Source organism: Schistocerca nitens, chromosome 9 (assembly GCF_023898315.1).
Source record: "Schistocerca nitens isolate TAMUIC-IGC-003100 chromosome 9, iqSchNite1.1, whole genome shotgun sequence".
Lineage (NCBI taxonomy): Eukaryota > Metazoa > Arthropoda > Insecta > Orthoptera > Acrididae > Schistocerca > Schistocerca nitens.
The window spans coordinates 225,825,925-225,847,782 of NC_064622.1; the positions used below are offsets into that span (position 1 = coordinate 225,825,925).

Sequence of the window (21,858 nt, forward strand, 5' to 3'; positions counted from 1 at the left end):
AACTACCCCCTATATAGATTGGCATATATTCTGAGAAAAATGATGAAACTGTTTGCTATACAAAATTTAATAAGTGTTACCTGGTATTTTCAGAATTAATGGAGAAACATGGACCCACTTCTGTTTGTAGAGGCAGGAAATTTTGACAGCAGTCAAATGGTTTACCATTCCAGTGACAGTCATAAAGTAATTTGTTACATCTGTATCTAAACTGGAAAAACAAAAATAAAATTGAGTGAGAGACAAGCAGCTAAGAGTTTGGTGGATGTTCCCCTGCTTCCTTCAGACTAAAGTGTATATACCTCCCAAATTATTTCTTCATAATTTGTAGAGCAGTTAACATCACCAGAACACTTCTTGTGTTCAATAATCGATCCCTGGTAAAAGGCTATATTTTCCCAGTAATCAATCTGGTTGTAATCAATTTTGCCTCTAAATTTTCTGTAAAATAATTCATTGCCTCAGTTAAAAACAGCACACAAGAACATTGTTATAAAACAAAGCAGTTGCAAAATGATTAAGTAATGTTAGTAATGGTAGAAATTACCAGGTATTTAGAGATGTAATAACAATTGCAACTACAATTACAATTACAACTGTAATACAACCATGAAGACAAGGTACAGACAGAAGAAAAACCACAGAGGAAAGAACATATAGAAAACATAGAGATAATAAGTCAAAGCACAATTATTAATTTTGTCATTACTGCAACACACTTCCTCAATTTGATAATTTCATTACGTATCTGCAAATTTCAATATGCTCATCTTTGTACACAGTCTATTGAACTGTACACACATAGATGCTTTTGTTGAAATATCTACCACTTGTTCCTCAGAGCTAATGTATTGAACATTCAGATGTCCTTCATTATACAGCTGACGTATGAAATTAAATTTAACATTCACATGCTTCAATCATCTATGTTCCCATTTCTGTAATAGATGTGACTGATTATCTTTGTAAACTGTTGGAGTTTTCACATATATTTTTAATTCTTCAAGAAGATTCTCAGCCACAGACTGTCTGTTGTAGCTGCTGCCAAAGCAATATAAACTGATGAGCCAAAACGTTATGACCACCTGTTTAATAGCTTGTTTGTGCATCTTTAGAATGAAATACATCACTGACTCAGCATATCAGGGATCTGACAGTTTGTTGGCAGGTTTGTGGAGGTAAACAGCATTAGATGTCTATGTACAAATCATGTAATTCTCTTAAACAATGGGCTGCTGATTTGCATAAGCAGTTATGGCTCCCAAAAGTGACCCAGATGGTTTCCACAAGATTCACATCAGATGAATTTGATTTTCAAGACATCTGTGCAGGGAGGACACCCCCCAAGATGGATCATTACTGATAAGATTTTATTAAATAATTTTTCCATTCATAATGTACGGTCGTAGCTGGTTTGGGCATACTGTGGTGGAAGGTGCTGGCCGGAAGACTGTGGTCGGCACATTCCTGTCACGTGCTCCTCGGTCAGACTCTAGTCCCATGGGTTGGTTGCACTGACGAGGGTACACTACTAGCAAGGCATGTTGGCGGAATCAATCCTCCAATCAGAGACTAATCGTGTGATCATGTGGGGACGCGGCCAGGATCAGTGAGGGCAGCTTGGAAACAGCTCCGCCTCTCTCCTCAAACCTCCTGATGAGCAGACGGCAACCCCTCTTGGGGCTGCTCAGCCCTACGTAGGCACCCATGTACCATCATTACAGGAATAAATTGGGTCCATTCCAACTTCTTCACTTTTCATTTTACAACGCCCACCGCTCCTGACCTCTATCCAAATGAACAAGTGGTGTCAGAAGTGGGATATGACCCACCCTACGGCTGTAAAATAAACTCATCAGTTGAGTGTGAGTACGACAAAGGGGCCGAGGCTGAGCAGGTAAAGGAAACTAGACCGAATGTGGTGAGGCTGCAGCGTGCCATGCGCGTGCCAGCCAGTCACCCACGTTGCAGAATGTGCATGGCCATGCACTAGCGTGCCACAAGCATGATGCAGTTCGCCGCCGGATGCGAGCCAGGGAGGGTCCACAATGTAGTCACGCTCGCCACCGCCGCCGTCTGTAGCTGCCATGGGTCACCGCCTTCGCCAGGGTCTAGGGTGCGGCCCTCGCACCACCCCACTGTCGCAGCTGTCCGTGCCATTGCCCGCCGCCTGCTGCCCCCGCGCGTGATCAACGCGCTTGCCGCCGCTCATCGACACCGCCGCTGTCCGTCGTCTGCACGCCACCAAATAATGTAAGTCGCTAGTGACGCTACGGTGGTGTAGATGCCCACACTATTGAAACATGCCAACGACCAGGCAGCAATTGGAGGCAGGAGCAGCCGGAGAGGATAAAGATCCCCTCTCGGTACTGCAGACCCAGATAAATCAATTAATTTTAACTAACGTGGAGCTTAAGCAACAGATAGATGATCTTCAAATGGCTTCTCCACAATCTAATGTTGCTAAGCAAGTGCTAGTGGAGGAACAGCCGAAGCAGGTGACTCCACCACTCACTAGTGCAGAATCACCTGTGGCAGTAGCCACCTCTACTTTGGTGCAGAGCTTTCCAGCAGTAGTGTTTATTCCGGCGTTCACTGGAAAGCCACACGAGAATATTCAAATGCTTGTTCAGAATATCCAGGACATCAGAAAGCTTTGTGGTTGGCCAGATGAATTTCTCTTAAACGTGATGAAAACGAAACTCACCGGCAAAGCGCGGAACTAAGTACAGTCGGTCGAGAGCTTGAAAAATGCCCCTACCTTCCAGTCCCTTGCAACAGGGTTGATTGAAAGGTATACAGACAAACGTGGTACTAGTTGCTATCATGACTTGCTTTCCACCCTTAAGCAAAAAACGGGTGAGGATTTAGAAGCATTTGCCAACAGGATTATAGGTATCGCATGCCACACATACACACTAAGTGCCAATTCTGCTCATAACAAGGTTCTGTTGGAAGAATCAGAATGTCGTGTGATAGACGTGTTTATTCGTGGCATAAACCCTCAAATGGGGGGGGGGGGGGGGGGCAAAATCAAGGTAGCTTCCCCCCGCATCTTACACGAAGCCGTGTGATTAGCACTCTTGAGAGAGGAGGCGAACCGATTTGTGGCCATCTCTACACGGCAAAGCGAGCCCCGACATGTCTTTTCGAATGACACTAAGTGTGGGCCCTGTAATAGACAAGGACATGTGGCAGAGCAATGTCGCGTGCCATATTGTCATAGGTGCAGGAACATGGGTTACCAAAGCGTGCATTGTCCAAATAGTAGGCCACAATTGCCTGCAAATTCCAGGTGAAATGCAAATCAACCACACAATTTGGGAAGCGGCCACGGGGCAGGAAGTGCCACCCCTCCCGGCCCCCATTAAAAATAGTGACCCCACTAGCTTATAAGGGAATCACGCAGGTGGCAAGCGTGGTTGTCGATGGTGTTAGAGGCCACAAACCAATACCCGTGCTAAATGACACAGGCGCACAGATCAGCTTGGAATTTTTACCGAAGAGAGATAAAAGAACATTGCAACCGCCACAGTACCATATCAGTGCTATTGGTCCCGGCATAGTGAAACCTGATGGCAGCTGTTGCATTGAGTTCATGTTGGACTCCACAGAATATGCTTTTACGATGAAGGTTGTACGGAACAAGCGCACGGATTATGGCATCATCCTGGGAAGTGACTTTCTGCGTCATTTCCAGGGGGTTATTGACTATAGGTTAAATACCGTCCAACTCGGTGACAACGTGCACCATTTTGGACGTGACTGCACGTTGTGGGTGTCCAAAGCTGGAAAAAGGGATCTGTTTCCGAAGTTTTGGAGTCTTCCGTAATGATGCTAAAAGCCGATAATCCCATGGAGATACCAGAAAGCACAGGAAAGATCCTTTGGGTGCCTGTTGGGATACGTGAATCTGAAGAGGTTCATTTCTTTGTAGACCCACTCTGCCAGAATGAAACTCTTGACCAGATGCAGGTCCACATAAAATATAGCCTGTGCAAAGCGCATCAAGTACAGAAAGAAAACTGTGTACCCGTGTGTTTAGACAATTTTAGTCACAAGCAAGCTTTAATACCGCGTGGTACAGTATTAGCCAGCTTGCAGGTTACCACAGAAGATGAGTTGCCAATGAAAACCCCTTCTATGAAAAAGAAAAAGACTGCTGCTGCCTCTCAACACCTTTTGACAATCACGTCACATCTGGCAGATAAGTTTAAAGCTAAGCTTAGTCACCTACCACTGCATGAACAAAAGCTAATAAATGAAGTATTGAATGAGTATTCATGGCTGTTTGAAGACAGGAAATATTTACCAGCAACAGATCTAATCCAACATGAGATTCCTACCGGAAATGCTAGGCCAACAGCTCAAAAAGGGTACCGAATTCCCTACCATCTTCAGTCACTGGTAGAGGAAACTATACAACAGCAAATAGAAGCAGGAATAATACAACCCTCTTCTAGTGTGTGGTCTAGCCCAATTGTAGTCATTCCAAAGAAAACGATAGACAGAGAAAAATCCTATCGTCTGGGCAATTGCCGGTACTTTATAACATTATAAATGCGTGGAGGCTATCACCAAATTCCAATTGCTCCTCAAGATTGAACTAAGACAGCTTTTGTAGTTCCTGGTGGCTTATATGAATTCTTAAGGATGCCTTTTGGGCTTCGCAACGCGCCAGCAACCTTTCAGCGATTTGCAGATCTGCTATTACATGGGTTGAAACCTACTATGTGCCTTGTGTATCTTGATGATATAATTATATTTTCAAAATCCATTTCTGAACATGCTGAACATCTACACAGTGTACTGTTGCAATTGCAAAATGCTAATTTAAACTTAAAATTAGAAAAATGTTCTTTTGCTCAATCACAAGTGCAGTATTTAGGTCATGTCATCAGTTCCAGTGGAGTCAAGCCAGATCCACGATTAACTGAAGCAGTAGACACTTTTCCTATTCCAACAAATTTAAAGGAATTACAATCCTTCCTTGGTCTTGCAAATTATTACCGCCATTTTGTTAAAGATTATCCTACTATTACCAAACCTGTTGCTAAATTGTTGAAAAAGGATACTCCTTTTGTGTGGATGGATGAATGTTTGACCGCCTTTCAAACAGTGAAAACTATTTTAACTAGTTCACCTCTACTTGTTTACCCAGACTTCGCTGAACCTTTTATTTTATCTTGTGATGCATCTGATTTTGCTGTAGGATGTGTCCTAAGCCAAGTGCAAGATGGTGAGGAAAAACACATTGGGTATGCCTCTTATCAACTGAATAAAGCAGACACTAATTACAGTACTACAGAAAAGGAATTGCTTGCCCTTCTTTTTAGAATTAATTATTTTAGATGTTACCTTTATGGTCGCAGGTTTACAGTTCTTACTGATCACTCTGCTCTGCAGTGGTTATTGAATCTTAAGTACTCTAGCAGCAAACTTATGTGCTGGGCTATGAAATTGTCAGAATATGATTTTGAAGTTCGGCACAAGCCTGGTCGGTTGCATCAAAATGCTGATCCTTTAAGCAGAAAAGTGCATGTCATTCAATCAGATGAGGTATCAATTGAAGAGTTAAAAGAAGCACAGCAGGTGGATGTTCAATGTCAAAGATATGCCACCTTGCCAGAATTTGAAGTAATAGACGACCTTTTGTACCGAAAAACTCCGCATGGAAATTGTTTGGTAATACCGGAATGCTTGCAGCAGCATATAATACGGCAATGCCATGATACAATCCAAGCATGTCACAATGGAAAACGTGCTACGAACACTTGAATTGTGACACATTATTGGTGGCAATACTGACAACGTAACGTGGACAGGTATGTAAGATCTTGCCTGCCATGTGCACAACAAGCACAAAATAGGCATACGCAAGTGCCGCTGCAAACACTTCCTCAGGCATCTTCACCCTTCAAAATTCTTTCTTTAGATATCCTAGGTCCCTGTCCACAGTCACAACAAGGTAACAAATGCATTTTGTCTGTTATTGATCACTTTTCATGTTATCTAATTTTGGTTCCCCTCGCAGACATGACAGGTGTACTGTGGCGAGAGAGTTTGTAAATCATGTGATACTACCTTTTGGAAGTCCTGATGCCATTTTAATGGATCAAGGAACCAATTTCACGTCTGCTCTATTTGTACAAGTTTGTAAATTGCTAAGAATCAAAAAATGGCGTACAGCTCCATTCCATCCTAAAGCCAACGGTCGCATTGAACGTGTACACTGTACAGTTTGCAAAATGTTATCCTATGTTGCAAAAATGCACGCTGATTGGGACAGATATGTACCATATATTTCTTCTGCATACAATACCCGAATACATGTATCCATGAGGAATACCCCTTACGAAGCTGTGTTTGGACGGCCGATGAATTAACCATTCGAAATAGACACACTACCTCAGGGTGTAGAAATAAAGGAAGTAAAAGGTTTAGCCTGCCGGCTAAAAGCGATCTGGAATAAGTTAAAGAGGAATAATATCAAAGCTACTAATAAATAGTTGCACAGGCAGAACAAAAATGCTGTTTTACCAACTTATCAAACAGGTGATTTAGTGTTACTACGAAACCCAGCAATCAAAAAGGGACCAACTAAAAAGTTCTCTCCCCACTTTGAAGGCCCATATTAGATTGTATGGTTGACCTCACCAGTCAATGTAGAACTGCAATTAACCGATTGTACAGTGATAGTGCACTTTGACCGCCTGCAACCTTTCCACGGTAGGGCTGTGTCACCACAACAGATCGCAGCCCCCGATCCGCCTGTCACCTCCAACTCAAGTGGAACAAAGATGAAAGAAAAATGGAGGAGATTACCTCCACAGGGTTGTCCAAGATACACCTTGCAGAATCGACGCCCTTATGCTTTGAGGTCGCGTGATCAATCACACTTAATTAGTGTTTTATGTTATGTTTTATTGCAGCTTAGTTTAAGTCATTTTCTCCAGGGACTTGGAAGCAAGACATGCCTGGCCACCACGGAGTTCCCAGCCATTCTCAATTGCCAATTTCAAGTCTTGTCATTTATTTTTGCTCATTTTTATATGTATGACTATGTTTTATGTTTTGCAAGCAATGCCACGCATTAGACGTCACGCAACTGACTTGCTTCAAATGTAACCATTACACTTTGTGTTGGCAGTACCGCGGCTGCTAACTCTGAATAATATTCTTCAATGTCATCTATTGCCATCTATTTGGCAAACCAGTACATGTGGAGTGTTTTCACTCTGAGTTTTTCTTAATACTTGTTACGTTGACGTCTAGTGTATTGTGCTATATGTCATAGTTATGTATTTGCTGCAGCTAACTGTAAGTAATCGGAACAGAAAAAGCCAGGACTTGAAATGCATATGCCTCGTAAGCTTTATTTACGGGACCAGCTGTTGGCGGGGCAACACATCAGCTGTTGCAACCCCTCCTCTCTTCAGCGCTGTCTCCTCCTTGCGCCACATTTCCCCTCTCCTCGCCGAGAACTGGCCAGCGGCCATAATTGTTTCTCAGCCAGTAACAGTGCTCCGCCCGATGACATATCTTATCACCACGTGCGCTGCCGCCTCCAGTGTCTCAACACACGGCGCGTCCAAGTAGTTACAAAAACAAACCCCAAATTACTGCCCTATCCTCGGCGTATGACAGACAACAATGCATTTAACATCATTTTATATAACTAACACTTTTTTTTAAAAAAAACTCTTATTCTAGATGATTAGCAATTTCTAATTCATTGTTGTTTCTTGTACCCACTAAGGGCATGATATTTGTCGCTACAGTAGTGGCCGGTCTCTTGAGGCTATACGCCGTCTCACATAACCGCTGACGTCCTACTCCGCACCTACGCATGCACTGTGTGTCCGCTAACAGCCCCAAGCTCGTTTCTTTCATGCCACCAAAAGACCTGGCAAACAAAATTCATTCAAACATCCCAATAAATCTTAACATAAATATTAAGTAGATGTGATTCATTGTTTAATTTCTCTTCCTTGTTTTGTTTCACATTAGCTGGATAATTTAAACGATGTTCTTGATGATTTACATTATTCTGCATACCTTAGTCTGCAAATCTTATAAGAGAAGTTTCATTATTGCTTTGATTCATTGTATAAGCTACAAACTACAGCCCTAACCCTCATACACATCTAACTATGAGGACATTTAACGTTATCTTCCATGGACATGGCCAGATATGGGCAAACCAATGCAATGCCATGGGCTTTTCACGCTACTGACAAGGCACAAATGACCAATCGTCTGGGATGCCGTATATCAGTGGGCGATTGGGATGCCATATATCAGTGGGCGATTGTTCCTTGATTGTTATGCAGTTATTTTTTGCCCTCCCCTTTTATTTTACTCTACCACCGTGGTCATTGTTCTATCCTGTTTTCCTTCTTCTGTCAATGAGGAGGCCCCTACAACATGGTAGGTACCCTCTTCCGACAGTACCGGTCTTTTAATCTTACCACCCATTTACACCAAGATATCGCTTCTCCCTTGTTGCAGTCTTGCCCCCCAAAACATCGGCTGATGATCCATTGTGAGATACGTACTTTGCCTCTTATTAGCCAGTGATGTAAGCACTACGGGAACTGTGCCTAGTTGTCCTTTGAGTTCAATTTGTTATTGTCAGTTTTAAAACTAACACACACACAGCCCAGCAGCCAGCCCCAGATGGCCAGTGTTACATGTTAACGTTGAGCGTTCCAACTACTTATAGTGTTATTATTATACATCATTGTGTTTTTATTTCCCTGTCAATATGTGTCATTGTGTTTAATTATGTCATTATGCTAGCGCTAGTGATTTATAATTCATGATTTTAATTTTATGTATTGTTATGTACTGCATGCACAAAAAGTGACGCTATTTATGCATGCATGCTATTCTAGCTTCAGAGCTATTTTTATTACTTGAACAGTCAACGTTTTCCTAGTACAGCAGGTCGCTAATAACACTGCTGATACCTTTATTCCATGTGTCATGGGAGACCCATGTGCCTGCACTAATTCCTTATTAAGTCAGATGGACGGCCTTAGGCCCGCTGAACCACGGTATCGCATATAGCTCCAATGCACTGCCTACCCATCAATTATTAGACAGGTTGCCTTAGCACTGTCCGCAGGTTGCTCCATTGCCCTGCAAATTATATAATCATCAATTCAAGTCTGCAGATGTCACTAATGCACTGCTGAACTTATTAGTCGAGTCACTTGCAGGTACCTCATTTGCACCGCGAACTTGTACTTACACGTCACCAAATCCTAGGCTCCTCGGTTGACCACAAAACAATTCATACATCAATTACCGTGAGACAATTTTCGCTCACACTACACCTTGGGCACTCAACCAGAAATGAACTGAACCACAGACGCTCTTTTATTACATTTTATACAACACACACACTCTGTCGGATTCTACTGACGTAGTCCCTTAAGCAATTCGTCAACCGACTAAAAAACAACATCCCCTGATGGATTTTGTATCCGATTCGGAAGTTATGTTCGGGAAATATTCCCTTTATTTTATTTCTTGTCAATTATTATTACTTCACTGTCATGTTTTGTTATTATCAATTTATAGTTATGATTGATGTTTAATACACTTTATGGTAATGGTCATTTTTGTGTCATATTCGGTATTCCCTTTTAATTTTCATTATTTTCTTGACTGGAAGTATCTCTGATAGCACCTATTGGCCTTCAATTCATATCCACCATCAGCTACCATTAGTCACACATTTACACAACACTTCATACTCACAATAACACACTTACAACACACTTGCACTGTTCATATTTACACACCTTGGTGTAACTTGTTGATGTTACCAGACCTGTATTGTCATATACTAAGTACACGAACAAGGCTTTTATCATTTATGCCCTCCGCTCTTTGGAAGGGGAAAGGGAAGTACATACATATGTACGTCATGTTCAGTAGCAGTTTCTTTTAAACAACTTTAACCTGAACCTATATGCGAGGGTTAACCTCTCTGATAAAGACATCAATTGATGGTACTCCACTTCCTCTAAGATCACTTCATTCCACGTAGTATCCATGCCAAGGTGATACATCTTGCATGATATTTTGCGAGAGAGATACACTGCATTCAGTAGCAGTTTCTTTTAATCAACAACGCTGAATATTCAATATCAATTTACCTGTTGAACACTTAAGTTGTTCTGTTAACATGGAATCAAACGTCTTTGTGACATCAGCTATTCGTTTATTATTGCTTTGCAATAAACTGTTACTTTTAAGTTGCACTTATAATGTCTTAGTCTTGGAAAGAGAGCCTCTAGCGCTCTCTGACACTGTTATCTGAGCTCAGCACTCTGCCGGCTCAGTGCTGATAAAGCTGCGCTGTGCCACCTCCATGGCTTTACGCTCAGCCTCTGTATTCACGAGCAACAGACTCACTCTCACTAACATTCATTTTCGACTTCAGTACAGTTAATCTCTTTATTGACCACTTCTGTAAGTAAAGATCCTAGGATTATTGAGTTAACTTGAGGTGTCTTACCCTCATTCGGATTTTCTACAGCTGAAAAACCACTCAATATTATTTCTGAAATTTATGAATTACTTCACCTGTCTTGCCATGTTGAACCTTAGCGGGGTGGGTGCCCCTGCGTAGTGGCCAATGCGTGGGAGATGCCTAGGCCGTGGGGGTTTACACCGCGTTCACAGGATTCCTTCTCATTTTTATTCATCTTCATGCCATAGCAGAACCACACTTGGTCTTCGTGCCATAGCAGCTTGGAAAAATTTTTCCAGTGAGTTATGCTTTGTCTGCGCTGTGTAGTACTGCCTCCGCACTCAGCGTCTTTTTTGCTGACGCATGATTGATCAGCGGATACTCGGTGTTGAATTACACCATTGTCTTGCCGCCTTGCTGCCCCATGGCTGCCAAACTGTTGGTTGCCTGCCGTGTTTCTACTTCGTGGCCTTCTTCATCAGTAAGCATGACTGAACTGGTCCATCGTTGCTACTTACCAGGTAACTATTGCTACAACGTTGTACCCCCTCTGTCATTTCTGAATTACTCATCAAGTAAGCCAAGAAATTTTTACTTGTAGGATCACTACTATTTTCTCTCACAGTCGACCATTATCTACATTGGAAGCTGGAAGCAACCTCCCCTTTTACTATGCTGCATTGGAGGTCCGACTTCCCCATAATTTGGATGGTATTCGGATGTGAATGAGATTGCCAATCACGTGCGCAAATTGCAAATACGAGTGCTATCAAATATACACTTTTCCAGTCTCTTGGGCCACCCTTCACCACCATGTTGTTTGGCAGACTCAAGAATTTTTAATAGTTAGTTGGGATCGACAAACCCACGCCACTTTCTCTCATGCTGAACTATCCAGTTGCACCCATACAACATATTACTTACGCTCCACGCTGAAACTACTACACCTCCATGTCCTCGTGTTCTAGTCTCATTTCGTCAACCAATAATTCAACCTGTTGGCAACAGTTTTCTATTCGCTGTTCCACAGACTGTCACTGCCACCCTGGTGTGCCACCATTCAATGTCAGAAACTGAATCGTACTGGGTAACACTGAATAATGTGGCCTAGTGTATAGTAGTTCAAGACATGACGTATACACTGCTTCTATGAGGATATCAGCTCAATTGCACTCCACCTTTCATGTCACCATTACCACATTTACCTTATACCTTCCAGAACTCTCTTTTAAACTCCATTACCATGAGAAGCTAAAGAATTTACTGAATACCAGTGATTCAGATCTACTCCAATCAATCAACCATCTCCTTACCCAGGAACATAACCAAGTTGCTCTTGACCGAGTGGCCTCACATATTGCTGATTGGCACCAAACCAAGCTATTAACCAGCATTGTACTACCCAGCGCTGGTTCAGTAATCATCACTGTAATGATTCTGATTATAGTATCCTGGATCCTCTGTAAAAGAGGGTTTTGCAAATGTTTCACTTCCTTCCGAGAAGTAGTACCACCCCTCACAACCTGAAGGTGAATATCACACCTGAACCTACCTGCCAACCTTGGTGCATGTGATCAGGCATAACGCCCCCCCCCCCCCCCCCCTTAGAATTAAGTTGTATTCCAGGTGTCAGGCAATAACAAATTTTGTAATTAATTTGTATTTCTATGTAAAGTCTATGGAATCCCAATTTAATTGTCGAGTCTTAACACTCATATAAGTCATTTTGTTTTCTCTTTAAATTATTGTCATTTTGTAATGTTCTCATTCACCCACTTGGGTAATTACCATTGTAATCCTAGATTTAAGAACTCAAGTAATATTGCGGGGCAAAAGCCCCCTTGTGACTGTTATGCCTGGGAGCATTCTCTCACCCCCACAAGGGTGGAGTGTTTCAGTGTGCTGTGCTCTGGTGTCCCTCATCATCACCTGGGTACCCACCACCACTGATACTGCCGACACACACACTCACACCGTGGCGCTGCCCCTACTGCCGTCGCCCCAACTGCACAAGTTTGTTATTCAAGAGCCTTCCTTCAGGCCCTTCAGGCACATATTGATATCACTATGTTATGGATGTTAATTTCTGTGACCTTTCATAATGATCATATATTTTTTAAAATGAAATAATCAATTAGAATAAGCTCATTCATTTTCATCCAGAGAGCCTTCTTCGGAAGGAGAAAGGATGTGCAGGGAGGAGACCCCCCCCAAGCGGGATCATTGCCGATAACATTTTATTAAATAATTTTTCAATTCATAATGTACGGCTGTAGCCGGCTTGGGCATACTGTGGTGGAAGGTGCTGGCCGGAAGACCGTGATCGGCACATTCCTGCCACATGCTCCTCGGTCAGACTCTAGTGCCACGGGTTGGTTGTGCTGACGAGGGTATGCTACTAGCAAGGCACGTTGGCGGAATCAACCCTCCAATCTCGTGGGGACGTGGCCGGGAGTGACGAGGGCGGCTTGGAAACAGCTCCGCACTCTCTCAGCTTCAGACCTCAGCCCCGAGTAGTCACTCCTCTAGCCTCTGCCTCTCTCCTCAAACCTCCTGATGAGCAGACGGCAACCCCTCTTGGGGCTACTCAGCCCTACGTAGGCACCCATGTACCATCATTACAGGAATAAATTAGGTCCATTCCAACTTCTTTACTTTTCATTTTACAACGCCCATCGCTCCTTACCTCTATCCTGACGAACATCAACATGAGTTCACTGTAATGCTCCTCAGTCTACTATAACACTGCTGAAAGATGGCATTGCCATCAGGGAAGACACCAATCATGAAGGAATGCATGTGGTTCACAGATGTCAGTATTTCTTTGATTATTACCATAGGACTGACGCAATTGCAGGACAATGTCTCCCATAGCATAATACTGTTCCCAGCAGTCTGTGTCTGTGGTGCACTGCACGTTTTGAGTCACCATTCACCTCAATTATGATGTTTGTGAAGGCAACCATCTTCCTAGTGTAGCAAAAAAGAGTCAACATGTTTCCATTGATCGACAGTCGAATCCAAAATCTCAATGGTGCCATGCCCATTGCAATCATAACTGATAACGTCATTGGTCAACACGTGAACATGTAGGGATGGTCTGCTGTGGAGCTCCATGTTCAACAATGTATGATGAGTGGTGTACTCCAAACCACTTTTGCATCCACACAGATGCCACAGATCACCATCTATCGTACTTCATGCAGCATACAAGTCTTCAAGCCCCACATTTTGTGAATGGTCATAGATGTCTAATCATTTAACATCTGGTGGTAGTTTGCCTGCTCTTCTACCTCTTTCTTCTGTAGATGCTCACAATAGCAGCACATGAATTTGACCAGCTTCGCCATTTTTGACATACTCATTTACATGCTCTGTGTTGATAATCTTTCCTTTGTCAGAGTTGCTTATCTCAATGGATTTGCCCATTTGCAGCCCATATCTTCACTAGGGTGATCCGTCACCCGTGTCTGCCCTGCTTTCATACTTTTGTTACTGCGTCATGTGCCTCCAACGCCGCGAGGCAGCATCCATCATTGTGGTGAGCAGTGGTCATAATGTTTTGGTTTATCAGAGATTCTGCTTCTATTAAAGATAGTGAAACACATATGTGTCTCCTTGTAGCCCAACAAAAAGTATTTCCAAAAACCTGGAGTACGTATCCTGTTATAGATATTCTGTCTTCTTCACTTCCCCAGTCAGAATCAACACAGCAGAGAAGAACATTTGAATTTCCCTTTTTGTAACATAGACCAACTTGAAGTGCTCTTTAATAAATGGAAGAATTCATCTCAAACCTTCTGTTTGTTTATTTTGATGTGTACTAAAATAGTTAATTGATGAACTTATGTTTGGTCTTGTAGCTGTCATTACACACAGCACACAACCTACTAATTCTTGTATAGTTTATTATCTGACCTTGTCACAACAAGCATCTTCACTGGATTTGACTTTCATTGGTGTTTCATGGGGTTGCAGTCTTTCATTTTGAATCTTTTCAATGAGTTTTTGAGATAAACATGTTGACTAATACACATTTGTCATTGGTCCTCTGTATATTTATTCCAAGAAATGATTTTGGTTCTCCGAGTTCCCACATTCAAAATTCAAAATTTAATTTCTTCATCTTAATGTTGGTGATTTAGCTTTTATGATTCCAGCAATTAGGAAATCACCTACATACAGCAACAAATAAGTATTATAATCATCAGTGCTTTCAACATACGTTAACTTTGGATTGTCAAAACCAGATTTCCTTCAGAAAATTGTCAAATGTGAAGTTTGAAGTTCTTGGTGCCTGCTTCATTTCATATATAAACCATTATTGAGTTTGCATACAAGTCTATGGTGGCATAACATCCCTGACTCTGTAAATAAGGATCGTTGCCTCGTGAGGTAGTAGAAATTAGTATGCTCTGTACGCTCAAATGCTTACATGTGTTATGGATGTGTGCTTACTAATAAATATTGTGAAAATTGTATCTATATGCTGTGCCACTCTTCCACTATCACACTGCCAGTACCCTATTTCCCAAAGATATGACTCCAGTTTTCCATATCGCACCATGTTTTTCCTGTTAAATCAAAAGCTGCCATGCGAGTTATGCCATCGAGAATTAAACTGCACCTTCCTACTACAATGGGATGGCCAGCAATTGATCCATGGTGCGGTCAACGTACACTACCTGCTGGTACTGCAACACCGTTGGTCACACTGTCACCCCTTGACACACCACTTGACCTGAAGCTATAAAGTAAAGAACTTATCACCAGCTATGCTTAAAAGCAGCTAAGTACTCATCATTACATTGTGACAATGATGTCAAACACCTCAGCAATTAACTACTATGGAGATGAATCGTGTATGCCACTGCATCACTGCATGCAGCTCAACAGCAACTAAATTACCATCATCATCTTGACACCACTCACTAATGCGGTGCTGTTTCTCAGGTTAATGAAGTGTCACAACCCCCACTTGAGTGCGCTCCTGAGACAATACCATGTGACATTAACAACAATGGTGAGCCACATCGCGTCCTGCTTTCTGGACTCACTCCATGCTCCCCGATTAGCCTACTTACAATCTGTGACATAGGGGATGGTACAGTCCACCACATTACAACCACACCAGGTTCCCCTGTCTGTCAGTGCCCCCATCGTTTATCTCCCCATAAACTTAAAGTGCCTAAATCTGCAGTGCATGAACTTCTGTGAGCTGACATAGTCTGCCTATCAGACAGTGTTTGAGCCTTCCCAATTAAACTAGTTCTTAAGAAGAATGACACTTGGCACCTACATGGCAACTACCACTACCTCAACACTTTAACAATTGTTGACAGAACCCCATTCTGAACTTGTGCTATTTTTCCCATGTCGTGACCGGAGTAAAAATTTAGCGTCATCGATTGCAAAGCAGCATACCTACAAATTCTGATGGCAGATGAAGAGACACCAAAACCTGCAATAATCACAACATTCTGTCTCTTTGTGTTCCACTACATGCTGTACGTACTAAAAAATGTGACACAGACATGGCAAAATTTATTAATAGTGTACTGTTCAATTTGTCTTGTTGTTATGACTATCTAGATGACATCATAATCTTTTTGATAAACAAGCAAGACCATGATGACCACCTGCATATCATCCTCGATAAGCTGGCCTCTCACAGGATCCTGATAAATGAAAAGTGCCAACTTTGGCAACCCCATGCGACCTTTGTCGGACATCACAGCAGTGCACCTGGAGTGCATCCTACTCCTGAGAAAACTGACCATATAAACCTCCTCCCATCTCCCAACAACTACCAAGAGCTGTGTAGGGTTTTGGAGGTCATAAATTTCTACAGAAACCAATTGCCAACAAAGCTTTTCTACCACTGACCCAAGCACTGCGTGGCAAGAAAACATCTGGTTAATGATGTCTTGATTGATTGGACACTGCAAATGTAGGTGGCCTTTTACAAAATAAAAGAATACCTATTACAAGCTACAACCCTTGCTCACCCATCAACAGACACACATCTAATGATTGCATCCAATGCTAGAGATCATACTATCAGGGCTGCTTTACAGTAAGAGATCTCTGGACTCACGTAGCCACTCAGGTTTTTCCTGTGCAAACATGCCAACACCCAGAATAAATGGTTCACATTTGAGCATGAATTGCTAGCCATATATGAAGCTGTCCATCACTTTCAAGATGATGTTGAGGGAAGACCCTTTCCCATATATACAGACCGCCACCCACTGGCAGACGCATTCTGCAACCCGTCGACAGATTCTGCACACAGGAGATTCCACCACCTAGATTTCGTAGCACAGTTCACTACCCTCACGCAGCTGCCTATGTCCCTTCTGACAGATGATGCCCCACTGCAGCCTCTCCTCATGTGCCCTCCACTATGGGTAGGGGGGGGGTAGAGGGGGGGGGGGTGTAGAGGGGGGGGTGTAGAGGGGGGGGGGGTACTCTGTGGCAGCATAGCATCCCTGACTCTGAAAATGAGCATTGCTGCCCTGTGAGACAGTAGGAGTTAGTATGCTCTGCATGCTCATTTACATGTGTCATGTATATAAGCTTACTAATAAATAGTGGGGAAATCATATCTCAATGTTGTGTCACTATTTGGCTATCACACTGCTGCTGCCCCATTTCCCACAAGCCTTTTCTGAGTATTTTACATCTTGAGAAACTTTCATAAATATTTCTTCAGTCAGTTCTCCAAACAGAAACACATTATGTACATCTATTTCTTATGTAAACAAATCATATTCATTCACTACACTCAGTTAAGTTCTCAATGTTGTGAGTCAAACAACAAGTGCATATGTCTCTTCATAGTCATATCATTTTACCTAAGCACAACCTTCAGTAATTAAACTTGCCTTACACTCTTGTGCAGAAAAGTGTACTATATTCTGCTGCATCCATTTTCAATCAGCTGCCACAGAAATTCAAAAATCTTAGCAGTAATCCATACACTTTCAAGTCTGAACTGAAGAGTTTCCTCATGACTCACTCCTTTTGTAATGTTGAGGAACTACTGGAAAAATTAAAAAAATTAAGCTAATTCCTAGGTTACATTTTTGATTATGTTTATTTAATCTTATGGGTTGTTGCATCTGCTTACAATTCATATATGTTTCATTTTATCTAACATTACCCTTCTGTTATAATTTCATGTACTGTCTCATTCCATGATCAAGGAAAATGGCACATATATAAAGAGCCTTTCAGTATTTCCACATGCATCTCTTTTTACTTTGAGCACCCACTTACTGTCAATGACTCTTATTTGCTGGAAGTCATGTATCAGTCCAAGTTCCATTAGATGACAGAGAGTCAAATTCTTCTTTTATTACATTTTTGTTGTTATTCTATTGCTTTTCTGCAGAGGTTTTGGTTCTTCACTTCTTCTAAAGTCATGACCTCTGACATCTTCAACAGTTTGTTCAGTTTCCTCAAAGTTAGTTTCATTCTGATATTCTTGATTTTCTGTTATGTTCTGCAATATACTGTCCATTTGAACAGTCTCCTTCAAGATCCAATCATCACTACTTTCAATGTTACGAAAAGGATACTTGGTAGCCAGCATGTAGCAGAGATGCTGAGTCACAGATAGGCACATCAAAATGACTGTCAAAAAGTGAGCTTTTTGCCAACAAGGCCTTCATCAGAAATACACAACATAAATGCATATCCTTATGCAAACACAACTCACACACACATAACCATAGTTTCTGGCTGCTGAGGCCAGCAGTCTCTGAGAGGAATTGTTGTCTTTCTTAAAGAATATTTATTCAGTCATCAGCATCAACTTTGTTCCCTTCACAGTAATTCCCTTCAGATACTATACACTTGTGTCAGTGCTTTTTTCAATCTTGGAAGCAATTCTGGAACTCACTTTTAATTATGGTGTTCACCTCCTTCAGCGATTCAGTTTTTATCTCGTCAATGGTGGCAAAATGACATCCTTTCATGATTCTGTTCAGCCTTGGGAATAAAAGGAAGTTGCATGGTGACACATCAAATGAATACAATGGCTGAGACAACATAATGGTTTTGTTTTTTGCTAAAAAATATCATGAACAGGCATTAAGATGTGAGCAGAAGCATTATCATGATGTAATTTTTCACAAGTGGTTTTGCCACAGTTCTGGCCATCTTATTTGGATTTCTGCATAAAAACAGTACATAACTTCCAGGTAGGACTCCTTATTGACTGTACAGCCATGAGGCAGGAACTCATGCTGCACTATTCCATTGTTATCAAAGAAAACAGTGAGAAGAACCTTAACATCTGATCAAACTTGTCAATTTTTTTTCTTAGCTCTTAAGGCAGTTTCCATTGAGATGGTTGAGCCTTGGTTTTGGCTGTATTCCCATATATCTGTGTTTTGTCACCTGTATAACCTTCTTTAGAAGTTGTTGACTTCATTCAGTAATTACTGAGTGATGCTGACATGATACCATTTTTGGTCAAAATTCAACCACTTTTGCCAGCCACTCAAAAACATGTATAATGCTTTTGACTGTCAACAATAAACTGAATATTCAAAACAGCTGAAAATGCAAATATACACCAGGAACATGTGTACCAACAAGATTTTGAAAAATTAAAAAATACAATGTATATCAAGCCCACAAAATTAAAAAATTCCCATTACTTTTTAATCACACCTCATACACCATAAAAAGCAATAGACACAGGAAAGAACCTTCTAGCACCTCCCACTTTACATCTCAGTCAGGTTCAGACTCTTTTCTCTTTTCTACTTTCTACATACAAAGTGAAACATATGATGATTTTTTCCTAATTCCATAATATTCCAACTTATGCAAAAGTCATATACATCACAATTTCTTCCTCACTTCTCCCAAGAATGACTGTGACAAACTGAGAGGCTATTAACAATGCATTTTCTCATATATGGGTGTATATTTTAACACTTGCTTCTTGTTCAAGAGTTTCTGAAAACCCTAAAAAGTAGATGTGTCTATAATTAGGGAAGCAGTTCCCATCTCAAAAGGTGATTTGAATATCACAGTGCTTGTCCTGCTTATGATAATACTACAGATGATATGTTCTTGGTCTCTGCCAGCTCTTGCACTGGCTCTCACAACTAATCATGCCACAACTTGCAATTATTCACTACACAAAATCTTGTCAAAGACTGAAATAACAAAAAAGTGGCAAAAGTGCCAGCAAGTGACTTCCAATCTGAACCATGGACAAATGGCTTTGTCAGACAGATAACTGCCACACCAACATCATACCCACACACAGCTACTCACTCGCTCAGTACTGCAGCTGAAATGGTATGACTTTACTTACAAAAATTAGAGTTAATAACATTAATCTGCTAATGGAAAATTCAGTCTGTGTTAAAATGAGAATTACATAATAGAGTGCAAATTTTGAATCTTTTCTTTCTTGAGTGCGCCTACCCTGTATTATGCAAATGTAGAATATAACTAAGCAGACTAAAACAACCCATGATTACTTATAAGTATATTTTACAAAACAAGCTTCTCAGTAACATTGCATTAATTTATCTTCTATCATTCTTCCACATTCCTGAGCCTCTCCATTAAAATGTAAACTATTAAAAATGTTAAGAGATGAGACTGAAACATTGTTTTGAAAGAGCAAGAATGATATAGTCAATTAAGGAAATGCTTGAATACATCAATACCATATCTAACGAGTTTTATATGGATTTTTAATCTATTGTTTTCTTAGTTTTCTATCTCTACTTCTCAATATAACGTAGAAAAAATGAAACAATGAGTATCTTACAGCTCTGCCTTCCCCAGAATTGTAGGTGTAAATCCTCAGGTCCCTAATTATATTTTCCCACTCAACACCACAGAGTGTTATTTTCTGTATACCTGTGCACTATTTAAATAATGCTAAGTAACATTATTCCCAGATAGCCAATAACAAAAATAAATACAAATTCTTACTTTGATGCCAGTGCACCGAATTTCACATCGTTTACACCAGTAATTTCACATACACTAAACGCCGGAAATTTTGTGTTCCAATGAAGATAATCTGTTTCAGTAGTGAAACTGACAGCATGCATCTTGTATGCGTGGAATGATGCCAGTGTAAATATGACAGTATAATAGCATGAAACAGTCACAGCAATGAACCAAAAAACCCTGTGGGAAGATTAATTAATAAACAGCTTACATTCTTTTAAAATAACAGCACATAAATTCTATAAATCAAGCAATACAAATCATTAGTTAACCATTATTTGTGAAGGTATTTAAACACATTTTTACATAAAATTGTATTGATTAAGTACCTTCAGATACAGTAATACTTAAAGTTCTGTTTTACCTTTCTGTCCAGTGATACTGTCCTCCTGACAAATACCTCAGGCCATTTATAGAACTGTTTGCTAAATACTCCTTCAACCAAGGGATGGAAATGTCTGATACCCGGAAAATCATCTCTTGCAATAAGACTAGCTAGTGTGAGAGTTATTTAATTTTATAAGAATGAACTTCAACAATACATAGAAAATTTCTGCCTTTAGCTACATACAGTAGGCATTTGCATATTAACAGCTAGCTTTTATATAGACCACTGAACAGTTAATGGATTTTTTATCTCACAACTAAGAGCATTTAAGGCTTGCATGATGTTTCATTTGAGTACTAATGTGATGCAACATGATAAGCATGCAATCCTGCAAGGTACACTAAAGAAATCAATGAGCCAAATGTAAAGTTCTTTTGAGGAATAAAATACAATTATATGCCATCCTGATACATTTTCAATTGAGTACACTTGAAAAAGCATAGAGAATCAATAAATGTGCAAATGAAATAGTAAAGTTTTGTTTTATAATCAACATAATGACATACAGACTTTAAGTAGTGTTAAATTCATCTCATAAACACCTTTGTCAATAATTTATGTCACAGATAAATGATTAGTGAAATGTAATTAATCATTGGCAAAAACAAAACATCCTTTAGGAATGCTAAAAAGTATATAACAATAAGAAGAACATGTCAAAAATTTCTAAATTCTAATAACTGAAGAAACAACATATCAAATTTAATAGGCATACAGTGATGTACATAGGATAATTTCAATAAGAAAGAGCTCCATGTAGAATGAATCCCTTCTTTCTGCATTAAATTTAACATTTTATTTGACTAAGCAAAGTCATTTATCATTTGTCAAGTTATGAACTTGATAAAATTTATATTTCCTAGGCACAACCTGAACCAAACAAAATTTGGTTATGTTTAATATTAAAACATACCAATTGATCATGTCAACAGCTATTTTCAATGTGAATCTTAGCATCTATGCAACTCTTTGAATGCTGTGTCATTTTAGTGGT

General features: G+C 40.6%; 1 protein-coding gene across 1 annotated transcript in view; it reads right to left on the reverse strand.

Moving 5' to 3' along the window:
* LOC126204141 (sodium channel protein Nach-like) overlaps window positions 1-20,967 on the reverse strand; it is a 194,085-nt gene extending 173,118 nt beyond the window's left edge. The window contains exons 1-4 of the mRNA XM_049938551.1: window positions 20,841-20,967; window positions 20,456-20,656; window positions 303-441; window positions 81-211 (exon numbers count right to left, since the gene is read on the reverse strand). Of these exons, the coding sequence (XP_049794508.1) occupies window positions 81-211; window positions 303-441; window positions 20,456-20,656; window positions 20,841-20,953 (584 nt within the window). The 5' untranslated portion in view covers window positions 20,954-20,967. The remainder of the gene's footprint in view (window positions 1-80; window positions 212-302; window positions 442-20,455; window positions 20,657-20,840) is intronic.
* Window positions 20,968-21,858: the final 891 nt, after the last annotated feature.